This window comes from Onychomys torridus, chromosome 21, assembly GCF_903995425.1.
Source record: "Onychomys torridus chromosome 21, mOncTor1.1, whole genome shotgun sequence".
In the NCBI taxonomy this organism is placed as follows: domain Eukaryota; kingdom Metazoa; phylum Chordata; class Mammalia; order Rodentia; family Cricetidae; genus Onychomys; species Onychomys torridus.
The window spans coordinates 18,739,955-18,752,555 of record NC_050463.1 but is presented as its reverse complement, the minus strand read 5'-3'; the positions used below and the strand labels follow the sequence as shown (position 1 = coordinate 18,752,555).

General features: G+C 41.7%; 1 protein-coding gene across 4 annotated transcripts in view; it reads left to right on the top strand.

The window, feature by feature from the left end:
- The window catches only part of Camkmt (calmodulin-lysine N-methyltransferase), a 413,989-nt gene that overhangs the window by 307,071 nt on the left and 94,317 nt on the right, over positions 1–12,601 (top strand). For all 4 annotated transcript variants that reach the window (XM_036170668.1, XM_036170665.1, XM_036170666.1 and 1 more), the window contains exons 5-7: positions 1,596–1,650; positions 2,754–2,817; positions 12,051–12,117. In XM_036170668.1, coding sequence (XP_036026561.1) covers positions 1,596–1,650; positions 2,754–2,817; positions 12,051–12,117 — 186 coding nt within the window. The remainder of the gene's footprint in view (positions 1–1,595; positions 1,651–2,753; positions 2,818–12,050; positions 12,118–12,601) is intronic.

Below are 12,601 nucleotides of genomic sequence, written 5' to 3'. Positions count from 1 at the left end.
TCAAGGCATTTTATTTCGCTTTGATTTGGGGGAAACAAAAGGGAAGGCGCAATCAATCCTTGCTGATTGTGAAGGTCAGAAAAAGAAGGAAAAAAAGGCCCCACAATAAACACATTCTTTAACTTCTGCTAGGGAAGTCACTGGCACCTTTGAGAAATGCCTCACAGCTATTACTTGAAGATGTTCTAGTTTTAAAGGCATTTCTTGTGTCCTTGACAATATGTATAATATAAGTTACTATGCTAAAGAAATCAATACTCTCAGCTGTTAATATGTGTTATGTTGTCAAACCATGGATGAGACTTAGGAAAGGGAGAAAAAGGTCCTTTATTTAAAAATTCTGGAGATCTTTGATACAACCGAAAAGCAGAGGTTTTTTTTTTTTTTTTCCCATTTTAACTATCATTTCCTGAACATCTTACATATACTTCCTGAAGAGTCCATTATATTTCATAGCAAGCATTTAGTGATCATGATGTGTTTTAACCATATGTTCTTACAGGATTGGGTTGATACCATGTAATTTTTTGAAGCTCTGTGGCTCCATGCTTACCAAGCAGTCTCTGATTGCTTTGAAGAACTCAATATACATTAAAATATTTCTTAATATGAATGTCTCCTTTTGCCCCCTCCAGCTCACTCCATTTTTTCTTTTCTTCTCCTCTTGGGATAATCAGCTTTTCAAACTGGGAGGAGGAAACGATGTTAAGACTCTCGGCATATAACATCTAAAGAGGGCAGCTCTAAATCAGGGCTGCAAAACTGCCCTGAAGACTGGCATTTCCTAAGCTCACTGTGCTTAAACGCCAGTCAGCAAGCACTGGGCCAGGGCGAGAATGTCACACATTGAGGGCTGATATTTAGGCACAAAAGGGGAAGGTAAGTGTAGAATGAATGGCACACTCAGCCTCAACTCTGAGCCCAGGCGTGACTTCAGCCTGGGTTTGCTGGCTTGCTCCTATTATGTCCCTGCATTGTTTATTTGCTGCGTTGTGCTGGGGTCAATTGTGATCTAAGTGTTAATTGCCAAATGCTCTTTGTGTAATTGTGCTTTATGGGGGTGCTTCAGCTTTCCAAACTGTTTCAGCTTCTTCTTTTTTTTTTTAAGAATTAAAAAAAAAAAATCAGGATTGCATTTATTTGTATGTTGTGTGTGACTCTAACGTGAGTTCACACACACTCATATCTATTCTTCGTTTACTGTCTGACTGGTTTTGAAGGCCTGAATGTGGATTAACAATGTTATCCTTTCCTAACAATTATCTTTCGTTACTCTAGCTAGTTTAGTTCTAAAAGACAGCACCATTGACAAGGGGGAAGAAAGGGAACCTTCTCAGATTTTTCAGCTCAGCGGTAGTAATGTTGCAGTGAACACTAATGAGGGAACCCCCCACTGGTTTGCCTGCTTTGTGACTTTTCTATTTCATAATTATTTTTAAAACGCAAAACGACATGAGGTAGCCCAGTCGCGTCTCCACATCTCCCTGGTAGTGCGGCTCTTACTGCAGATGGCAATTTCTTCTTGTAACATATATATGGCTCGGACCATTCCCATCTAATTTGCATGGGTTCTACCATTTCTTTCTCTCTTTCAGGGACCTTGCTGTGTGTGAGCTCGGGGGTGGCATGACATGCTTGGCTGGGCTCATGGTAGGTCTTTTCTCAATTCCAATCCCATTCAGAGGGAGGAACAAAAGAAAAAATGTTCCAGGGCCTCCAACTGCTGGGTCAGAGAACCGTCAACAGCATCAGCCGTGATCAAGCTGCTAGGGTCTTGAGAGACCTTCTAGATTGACTTACTTTCGGATCATATTGATTTTATGGTTGCCTCGATGAGCAGAAACATTTTACCTCAGTGTCGTCAATATCGCTTGTTGTGACATTCCAGGCCTCGCACAGTCTTTCTTTGCCATAGCGAAAGCATTTTTTTTTTTTTTTTCAGATTATAGTCCCATTTGCTAAGATACAGGAATAGCCCGGCGAATCACAGTTGGAGCACCATGAGATAGCTGCTAATGTTTTGCCTGCATTATTACGCCAACAAACATGATCCAGAGCGCTCAGTAATTAGATTCTTTTGAATTAGATTGGCCATTCAGGAACGTCGTTCCCCCTTTCTCTGGGTTCTGAGTCATGTATTCGGGAGATATTATGTAGCAGCACAGTGCATTAGACAAGTTTTTATGTCTCTACAAATAAAAGCATATTGTTACACTGATTGGCATTTGACAAACCTGTCGCTCTTATACAATGTGTCGAGGTTACAGCCCAATGTGCGAGCATGTCAAAGCTCACAAAAAAATTACCCTCACAAAGCCATCTGCCTGCAATGCAAAGTTATATGAAGGGCATCAGGCAGCCAGACAGAAGCAGGCTGAAAGGCAGAGTGACAGCCTTGTATGATGGCTCTACCAGATAAACAGAAGCCCACAAATGAAAGCCTCTCAGAATGCCATCATCCGCTGTCACAATGCAATTACCCAACAGAATGATAGCAAGATAGAGGCTCCCGCAAATGGAATGATAAAAGTATTGACTGATTTGATTGAATGATTAAAATAATGCAGACATAAAATGAAAAAAGATTGAAGATTGTTACGGAGGACTAGGTGAGGAGGCATGATACTGAAGGCTTGTCACTCTGTCTTCCTTTCCACACAGACAAGCATATTTGCTCATTGTTTGCTGTACTGTCTCTCTCTCTCTCTCTCTCTCCCTCTCTCCTTCTCTCTCCCCCCCCCCTTTTTTTTCAGGTTGCTATTTCTGCAGATGTCAAAGAAGTTCTGTTAACTGATGGGAATGAAAAGGCCATCAGAAGTATCCTTATTCAGACAGAAAGCTGGTTTGTTGTGCTCATTCCCTACGCCCCCCCCAACTCCCCCCACCCCGGGCTGAGTAACAATTGATATAAAGAAAGACAGCACGAGGTATTAAAAAAGAGCTCCCCATACACATGATCAGTAATTAAGAGAAACTAGAGATATCTGGATTCACTGCGGCTGACTGCATATGTTTCTTTTCATGGGGCGTACAGACACTTCTCACTGGAGGAGCCTATGTTTTGTGTACCTCTTGAGGCAATTCACAACCTTATTTCATAATTTCGAAGCGTTCTTGCTCTTTTATTTTCATTAAGATCTTCCATCACAAAACAGATTAAAATTATTATTTACTTTCTTTGACGTTGCCTGTAAATATGAATGCCTAGCTTCTATGCAGGTTATATTACACACGCCAGTCACACTGTACCTGCTAATTGCTAAGGAGTTGCCTGTCTCCCTCACTGGAAACCGCTATCTTTTCTTCATTAGCTCCTTTTATTTAGGATTAAAAAGCTATCTCTTTTTTTTTTTCTGCTATGCTATTACAGTTCAAACCTCATTATATTAGATTATGCTTTACTAATATGTACACAGAGTTCAGAAAATTGAACTGTACTTTAACTAAGAAAGCAAGCATAATTTATAGCGACTTCAGCAGCCTAGCTGATGTGCTCAGGGCAGGGTAGAAATTGAGAGGAGAAAGTGGAAGATCTGTTTGCTTTGGTTTTTTTTTTTTTTTTTTTTTTTTTTTAACATGGTGAGGAAGACAGGACTCTTATTTGAATTTTTAGTCCCTTCAAAGGCTTGAAGCAGCTTTGAAATTTTGTGGCATTTTACATAAAGCCTATTTTTTATTTCCTTTCCTCCTTCCTCCGCTCTGTAATTTTTTTTTTTTTTTTCAAAAATAAAATTCCCAGCAGCTCCATCAGCTGCTCACATAGAAGGAAGGAGGAACGGAAGCTTGGTAGCTAATATTGTTCAGCAGCTCTGCAGAGCCCCACCCAGCTAATTGCCTGACAGCCCTTAAAAAAAAAAAAAAAAAATTCAGGAAGGAAAAACAGCCAATCACAATCTTCGCCTTTCACACCAGGGAAAGAGATTACAAAAGGTGCTGCTTCCTTTTCTTAAACATAGGATTTTAATCATGATCTTGAGACTGTGGCAAGTTTTTCTAAATACTCCTGAAGACGGCTGCTGCTGCTCCATTCTCTCTGGTTTCTCCTGTATCTGTATCATTTCACGGGGCTCCTCCTTGCCAGGGAACACAGAGAGCCATGGGCGCTCAGGTACGCCGCCTCAGCCCCACATGGTGCTTTCTGAGGGCAGAAAGACGGGAAGGAATATTGAACAAGAGAGAGATGCTTTGGCTGCAGAAACTTTCAGATTGGGCCTTGTACCCTGAGATCTTCCCCCGCTGAAGTCACCAACTGACTTTATTTAATAGGGCCAGAAATCAATTAGAACTTTTTATCATCAAACTGTGGGGGAGCATCTAGAATCAGTATGTAAATTTAATTGTACTAAAATTATTATTGAACTAAACTACAGAGTGTCCAAAGAAGGGAAGCAAGGCTAATGTCATTCATTCATTATTATCACACCTTGGCTTTAAGTAGAGATGCCATGCCAGCTCCTGAAATCGGAGAGGAAATCTCAGATTCTGCCATTCACTCTGCCGGCCTTTCAAAGAAATGATTGGTACAGCCCCCTCCCAAGAAAATGGATTTTTAACATTTGGTCCTCAGAGGCTCAGCCCTGAGAGTGCTTTATTGTGCTGGGTTTTACAATGGGTTTAATATAGCAGGGTGCCAGAGGGCAGGAGGGAGAACCTTACAATGTAGATAAAGTAGGTCCTTTCAGGATGCAGACCCAAACTGGCCCTGTGTTTTATTTCATCTCTCAGGACCTTCCTGCTAGGGTTCAGTTTTTATGATGGGCTCCTTCCGTGTTTGTGTGCCTTTTTCTGTTGTAAGTAGATCTAATTTATTTTAATTAAGAGAAAAAAGCATGCAAAAGCCTTAAAATTGGCAATGTGGCTTCCTGCTTTTAATACTAATGTTGTTTGTGATTTGCAAACAGCTTACAATAGGCCTGCCTTGTAATCTGTTTTGCTGAGTGAGGTTAATATGAGTGAGTCCCCCCCCACACACCATTTGTGTACCCCTCTCTGTAAGAACAACTCATTCGCCAGATCGCACACTATCGGTGCATAGAGATCAAACAACTCATTTAGAAATCACTGTTTATGTCTTCCCTTTAAAATTTGAGGAAGCCCACATTATACAGCAGTTGTAGAATATTATCCAAAAATTACTTTCTAAAAAGTTAAAGGTGGATGTCAGTAACAACAACAACAAAACAAAACAAAACAAAATGGAGAAACATTGCCAGAAGCCAGCAAATCCCTAAGCAGAGCTGCTAATTATTCTTAATGGGCGAGATGAGCACATTAAGAAACAAATGAACACACCAGAGAAATGATAAAAATCCACCTGGCAGTCACTCAGGGCCTGGGTATTAGTCTCATCATTTTAAAATTGTTTTGTTGTTTTCAGCTTCTGAATGGAATGAATCCAACTAGTTTTATTTACTGGTCTCTTGAAGATTCTATCATTCTGATTTTTTTTTGGGGGGGGGTAGGAAAAATAGCATGTTTTGTTATTTCATTTCAGCTTGTTTTATTTTTAAATATGCGAGGCACTAGAGAGAGTAGTTCTGGAATTACATATCACAAAAGCATGTTTAACAGCCAATTGCGTTTGTTTGTCTTTCTACGGTGTACCACGGGTCAATGTCCCACAGGTCGCCTGTGTCTCTAGCCTCTGTATCGTGACCCTGGAAAGCTGTGGATCTGAGATTTACTGCAAAGAGATCTATCTAAAAAGAAAACAAGACTTGAGGAAAAATGAACTTTATATCTCGAATAGTTTCTCAGATTCATGAGTACTTTTCCTTAAGGTTTCCCTTAGTTCTTAAGGTGCCTCACTGGCTTTAATCTGGGGGTCCCCATCCTGAAAACCACCTTTTCCTAAAGATACCATTTCATCTGTACCCCCAAGAGTACAAAGGATAAGTAGAAAATGGGATCATCTGGTTTATGCAGTTCTCAATTTTGTTTTTATTATTACTTTTTTATTTTATAAGTATAGGTGTTTTGCTTTCATGCACATCAGTGCTTTTTGTGCACATTTGGTGCCCACAGAGGCCAGAAGAGGGCATCAGATCCCCTGGAACTCGTTACACATGATTATAAGCCACTGTGTGGGTGCTGGCAATCAAAGTAAGCAGCCAGTGCTCTTAACCACTGAGCCATCTCTCCAGCCCCTCAAATTTATTTTAAAATAATGTAAAAAAAAAAAAAAGTGCCCTTTGATTTTTCTCTTTTAGTTCCGCATAGAAAGCAATCCCCAAATATTCACATACAGTAACTACTCAGTAAGGTGTGTAGCTGGTGTGGACTGTGAGAAAGGAAAATGGGAGGGGAATGGCCGGCTAAATTCTGATTGCTGCAAAGCCCTCTGCAAACCCTCATCAGTAGAAGTAGAACTGGGGTGTGGGGACTCACCTATAACCTCCACTTGGGTGGTAGAGGCAAGAGGATTAGGAGTTCAAGGCCAGCCTGGGTTATGTGCAACCATGTCTCAAAGCAAAAAGGAAGGAGGCTAGGAGAGAAAGAAAAGTAAAGCACGTGCAGCTGAACAACCTGGTTGGTCACGGTCACTGATTGATGCGATTCAAACATGCAGCCTTGGCCCGTCTTATTGGTGGTGAGATTATTAAGGCCACTGCATGTAGTTCAAAGGGAGGTTTATTTTGTGGGCTAACTTACAAATGAAGGGATAGGTTGTAGGGTCTAGCAAAGGGATGGCGCAGTCTGGCGGTGTTCTCTGGAGAACTCTGCTCAGTCCACCTCCTTCGTCCAGCGTCCCCGAACCAAAAGAGCGCGCCCCTCCTCTCTATCTTGGGTCTTCCGCTCCCTCCTCCACCCCGCCTTGTGGGCGTGACTATTACCGAAGCCTCAATGGGGGTTGGAACTTCCAGGCCAATGCTGGGATGGCCACCCACTACACCGTCTTGTGTAAAAGTCTATAGTGTTTTCTGCAGAGTATTCCAGTACTTGGAACAATGCTCTGTGTTCTTATCCCAGTGGCTTGTGTGCATAGTCTCAATGTTGTTTACAAGTCTCCAAAGCCAGGGAAATCCCATGGCTCTTTACAGGAGGTACCCAGGTTTAACTTTTTTTTTTTTTTTTTTTTTTTTTTTTTTTTTAAGGATTTATTTATTATGTACACCGTGTTCTGGCTACATGCCAGAAGAGGGCGTCAGATCTCATTACAGATGGTTGTGAGCCACCATGTGGTTGCTGGGAATTGAACTCAGGACCTCCGGAAGAGTAGCCAATGCTCTTAACCTCTGAGCCATCTCTCCAGCCCAACATTTTAAAAATAGAATCCCTGACTTGTATAATTAATAACTAAAGCACCATGGGTACGATGCAGCCTGTGCTGTGGATGGCTGAGAACTTGAGAATCCCAGGCCATCATCCTGTGCCCAGACCCTACCTTCACTGGTGATGCCAGCCTTCCGTCTTCTGTGAGTCACATGAGCCCTGTGTGCCTCTCACTGTGCCTCAACACATATTTTTGAAAATCACATTGAAGTGAATTCAAACAGTATTCACGGCTTGTCATTTCAGATGGCATCTCCCTTCCCCTCCTGCCAGCTGAGGGCTGAACCTAGGGGCCAGGAGCACAGGAGGCAAGCACTCCACCCTTAAGCCACTGGCTTTTCAAGTGGTAAAGATGTGGCCTTGCATAAGACAGTCCGGATCCCCACCCTTTGGGGACATAGCTTTTGCCACTTTGAGAACACATTTCCATATATAAAGAACACTCGAAGCGTGCAGGACAAATGTTGGTTGATTCCTCCACTTCTTTCCAATCTAAGGAAAATAGCCACAAAATTCATTCTGAGCATCCAGAAGAGAAACTTAAATGGGAATCTTCATTTTAGATTCAATCACTGGTGTTTTCATTCCACCTAAGTTTTGTGTTGGATTATTCCAAAATGATAAAGTTGGCGTGAGTCATGCACCCACCATGTCTTGGACCTCTCCCATGGGACACCCAGGAAGCCTGTAAAATAGATGCCATTGTTTCTGCTTAGTTTTGGGAGCTCGGAGATGTTAATCTACCCGTGGTCACACAGCAGTAAGTCTCCAAACCAGCATATGAAGCCGGCTTCCTCCTTATTACAGGCCTGTTGCCAGCCCGCTAAGCCACTCTGTTTCACCACAGGTGAGAACATTTGAGTGAGGGTTGTCTTGTATTTCCTCAGCACCAGATGATTTAAAAAAAAAAAAAAGAAAGAAAGATAGAAAGAAAGGAAGGAAGGAAGGAAGGAAGGAAGGAAGGAAGGAAGGAAGAAAGAATGGAAAGAAGAACTAAAAAAAGGCCTGTCTTGCATAATGGTAACATGTGGCATTGCTAACAGATTTGGTGGCTTCTGGGTGTCATCTCTCAATTCATGGAGTAAGAAATAGATTTAAGAGTAGTGTAAAATTGGGCAGTGGTGGTGCATGCCTTTAATCTCAGCACTCGGGAGGCAGAGGCAGGTGGATCTCTGTGAGTTTGAGGCCAGCCTGGTCTACAGAGCAAGTTCTAGGACAGCCGGAGCTACAGAGAGCTACACAGAAAAACTCTGTCTCAAAAAAACAAAACAAAAAAGAGTAGTATGTAGCCTTAAGTCAGGAAAAAATTGCCACATTTGAACATTTAAAAGGTCATTTAAATCAAAATTAATAGGATTTATGTTGAGCTGGAGTGATGGCTCAGAGGTTAAGAGCACTGGCTGGTCTTCCCAAGGACCTAGGTTCAATTCCTAGCACCCACATGGCAGCTCACAACTGCCTGTAACTCCAGTTCCAGTGAATCTATCACCCTCACACAGACATACATGCTGGCAAAATACCAATGCACATAAAATAAATAAAATCTTAAAGAAAAGAAAGTTAAAAAATAGAAAAGAAAGTTTAAAAAATGTAGTGTTCTAGCCGGGTGGTGGTGGCACACACCTTTAATCCCAGCACTCAGGAGACAGAGGCAGGCAGATCTCTGTGAGTTCGAGGCCAGCCTGGTCTACAAAGCGAGTTCCAGGAAAGGCACAAAGCTACACAGAGAAACCCTGTCTCGAAAAAACAAAAAGAAAAAGTAGTGTTCTTCCTTCCCTTTTAAACCCCCAATGAAATTAAAGATAATATAAACCAAAAGACAATACATTATCAGTTACAGTGTTATTATTTTTTAAATATTTTTGGTTCAAAAAACAATACCAGGCTGCAGAGATGTCTCAGCAGTTAGGAGTGTGTACTGCTTTTCCAGAGGATCCAGTTTGGTTCCTAGCTCCAGGGGTTACCGAACACCTCTGGTCTTTGTAACATACACACATGCATCCACATACCCACATACAGACACATATGCGCACATAATTTTAAAAGAAATCTTTTTGTAAAGGACCCAGATTCAATTCCCAGCCCTCACACGATGGTTCACAGCTATCTATAACTCCAGTCTCAGGAGAGCTGATGCCCTCTCTTGGTCTCCAAATACATTAGGCACACACATGGTACATATACATATATGTAGGCAAAACACCCCTACCCATAAAATAAATAAATAAATAATTTGAAAAATAACAACCTGATTCAAAATATATATTCAACTGATAAATGCAATTACTGATGACACAGCAAGACTAATATTTTCAACAATATTTTACATACCTATGAGATATGCAGTTGACCTAAAAGACTTTTCTTGCTATTGTATATGAGTACACATTTTAAGAATGAATATAAACGGATAACTAAAATGGAGCATCACTCCTGACGTGTGCTTTGCTCGAGAAGGAAGCTAGAGGTAGAAATCTGGCTCCGATTGAGGCACAAGCAATTGTTTTGATAAGGGGACTGGACGGCTGTGCCGGATCCGAGTCATCTGGGAAACCGCAGGAAGGCTTTCTTGGCACCCAGTCCTCCCACTGAGATCTTCTGGAAGGCGGATGCAGCTCACAGAGCACGATTGGGTCTGTTGTGTTGAACATTATCCTGGTCATATTGACTCAATTTGATTGGATTTCCTTTATTACCCTGAGGTGACACGGGGAGATGATAAAAATCTATTATTGGACACAGTGCCATCCAGAAAGACCATCAAAATCTGACCTATAGAGTGGGGGACAGAATAGCAGAGTCTATCTCTTAAGGTAATGTCTTAACATTAACACCGCCATCTTTTCTCTGTGATTCTTTTAATATATTTTTAAAAAGCCCTTCTAAACCACAAAATGTATTTCCTGCCCAGTTCTAAAAATAAAGCAGCCTAAATACTGCTGTGAATTTTTCATTAAAAAAAATAACCTCGAGAATACAAATATCCATGCTTGTTCCAGCCTGACCACCCAGAGTCACAGGTTTATAAATTGTACAAAGTATATAGTGTTAAGATGTTTACTAAAAATTATAAATAGGTTTTCTGAGTTATATAATTTAACTTCACTGTGACTATTTTATAAAAAAGTATTACCTCCACTAACAAAATAATATGTTTTGTTTGATAGATTAGCCATGTACTCATAGGACGCTACAGGTGTGCCGGGCACATTATGGCAGGCAGTTGGATACCATGGGAACGCAGAGTAGGGTGTGGCTAGGGGAGGGGACTTAATAAAAAACTGTTGTCAGTTGACTCTACTAATTTTGTGCTTCTCAGAATGAAGATGTCAGCCGTCCTTTCCTGCAAGATATTTCATCTAGAACACTCCTGAAATAGACAGAAACCGTAGGCCGATGTGTCATTTTAGTTAATCAAAACAAGTAGGCAAATTAGTCTCCTTTATTTTTTTAATGAATGTAATTTAACGGTATTTAATTTGCATACAGGAAAGTTCACCCAGGAAAAAAAAAAAAAGAAGTCTGCATTATGGCACTTTTGTAAACCTCTACAAAGCCCATCATTAGGAGACCTAATTGATTTTCCTCCCTACTCCTAAGGGAGGAAAGCTATCACACAGTACCTGCTTATTCACTCAGAGAAGAATGGGTGTGCCTGGTGGTTCAAGCTGAGACTTGGGTTTCAGAATCCTGTGGTTCTGTTCTGGCAGGGAGATCTTGGCCAGTGTTTGCTTTGAACATTCAGCAAATCTGTTTTTTGCCAAGCAGTAGGGGAGCATCGCTGTCTGCCTGGTGTCCTCCCCATGGGCCCAATTTCGTGCAGCATGTAGCCTTTACTAGAATTATTGGAGTTCTTGCTTGTTTTAAACTTATCTTACTCCAGAAGAGGGATTGGGAGATGTCTTACAGGAAATGTCTCCAAGTCAAATAAATGAGAAGGTGGGAGTATTCAGAAATTAGGAAGCCAGAGGACTATAGGGAAGCCAGAGGTCAGTACAGAGAATAAGGCCGGGGAGTGTCTGGGTGTAGGAATTAGTATATTCATTAGTCTCTGTCAGTCCTGGAGCCAGAGCAAAGAGAGAGATAACAGCACTCACAAACACCTATGCTGCCATTGTCGACCTAAGTCCAGCTTTTCCTGATGTTGAACTAGATGTGATTTTCCCAATCTTTGAATATGATGTGAAGTTTCTCTTTTTCAAACATGGCTCTTCTGCATGAGTCCTTCTGTGCCAGCCCTCGGCCAAAGGCCAAAGCAGAAGTTCCTCAAGGAACCTTTCACTAGAATGACTTTCTTCTTAAATGCATTTTCTCCCAGAGAGGCTCCAGGTTTTTCTCCGCCTCTCTCCTTGCCTCCTCCCAATCCTGTCCTTGCTGCTCCCCTCCTCTCCTCTCAAGTGTTTGGGAGATTGGAACCACTTCAATTTGGAAAGTCAACAGAGGCAGCCATTGCCTTCCTTACTGACATCTGTCTTTGGATGCCTGCTTGCCCTGAGACAGTGAGACAGCAGCTCCTGTTCCCCAGGAGTGGCCTCCAGGACCTCTCCTCTGGGCCCTGCCATGATGCTACTTAGACGTTCCTTCCATGGGTGGTAAAATCGCAAGCTAGGGAGTGAAAAGATCTTGCCAGTGGTGAGTCAGCATTTCATGGCACAACTTTGACCGCCCTTTCTTTTTCCTGTGGGGATCCCATTATGATAAGAAGCCAGCGTGTTTATAAGTTCTTTTTCAGGTAGTTGAATAGTCACCGCAGAAGTTTTCTTAACTGTTCCCTGTAGATGTGGACAGCATCATCGCAAGCAATCAGAAGACGGGCGTGTTTAAGGCTCAGAAAATATCAAGCTGGTAAGATACCTTTCTGCATCCTGTCTGAATTAAAACATCTCAGTTGGAACTGCTTTCTTGATGTTATGCATGAATATAATAATAATAGATAATGTTAATTGAGGACTTCCTGTGTGGCAGGCACTGCTCTAAGCATGCCACATGTATCATCTCATTGAATCATGTGAGCCTCCCATGAGTCAGGCAGACACTCCGTTCAATAGAAGAGAACATTAAAACTACATATGTTATAGAACACTCAAATAATGTGTTATCCACTGAGTTGGCTCACTTTGCAGCTCAGGAGAGTTTTGTTTTCATTTTCTTTTTTATTTACATGGATATTTTGCCTGCAGGTATGTCTGTGTGAGGGTATAGGATCCTCTAGAACTGGAGTTTGAGATAGTTGTGGGCTGCCATGTGGGTGCTGGGATTGAACCCCAGTCCTTTGAAGACCAGCCAGTGCTCTTAACCACTGAGCCATCTTTCCAGCTCAGTTGGTGGC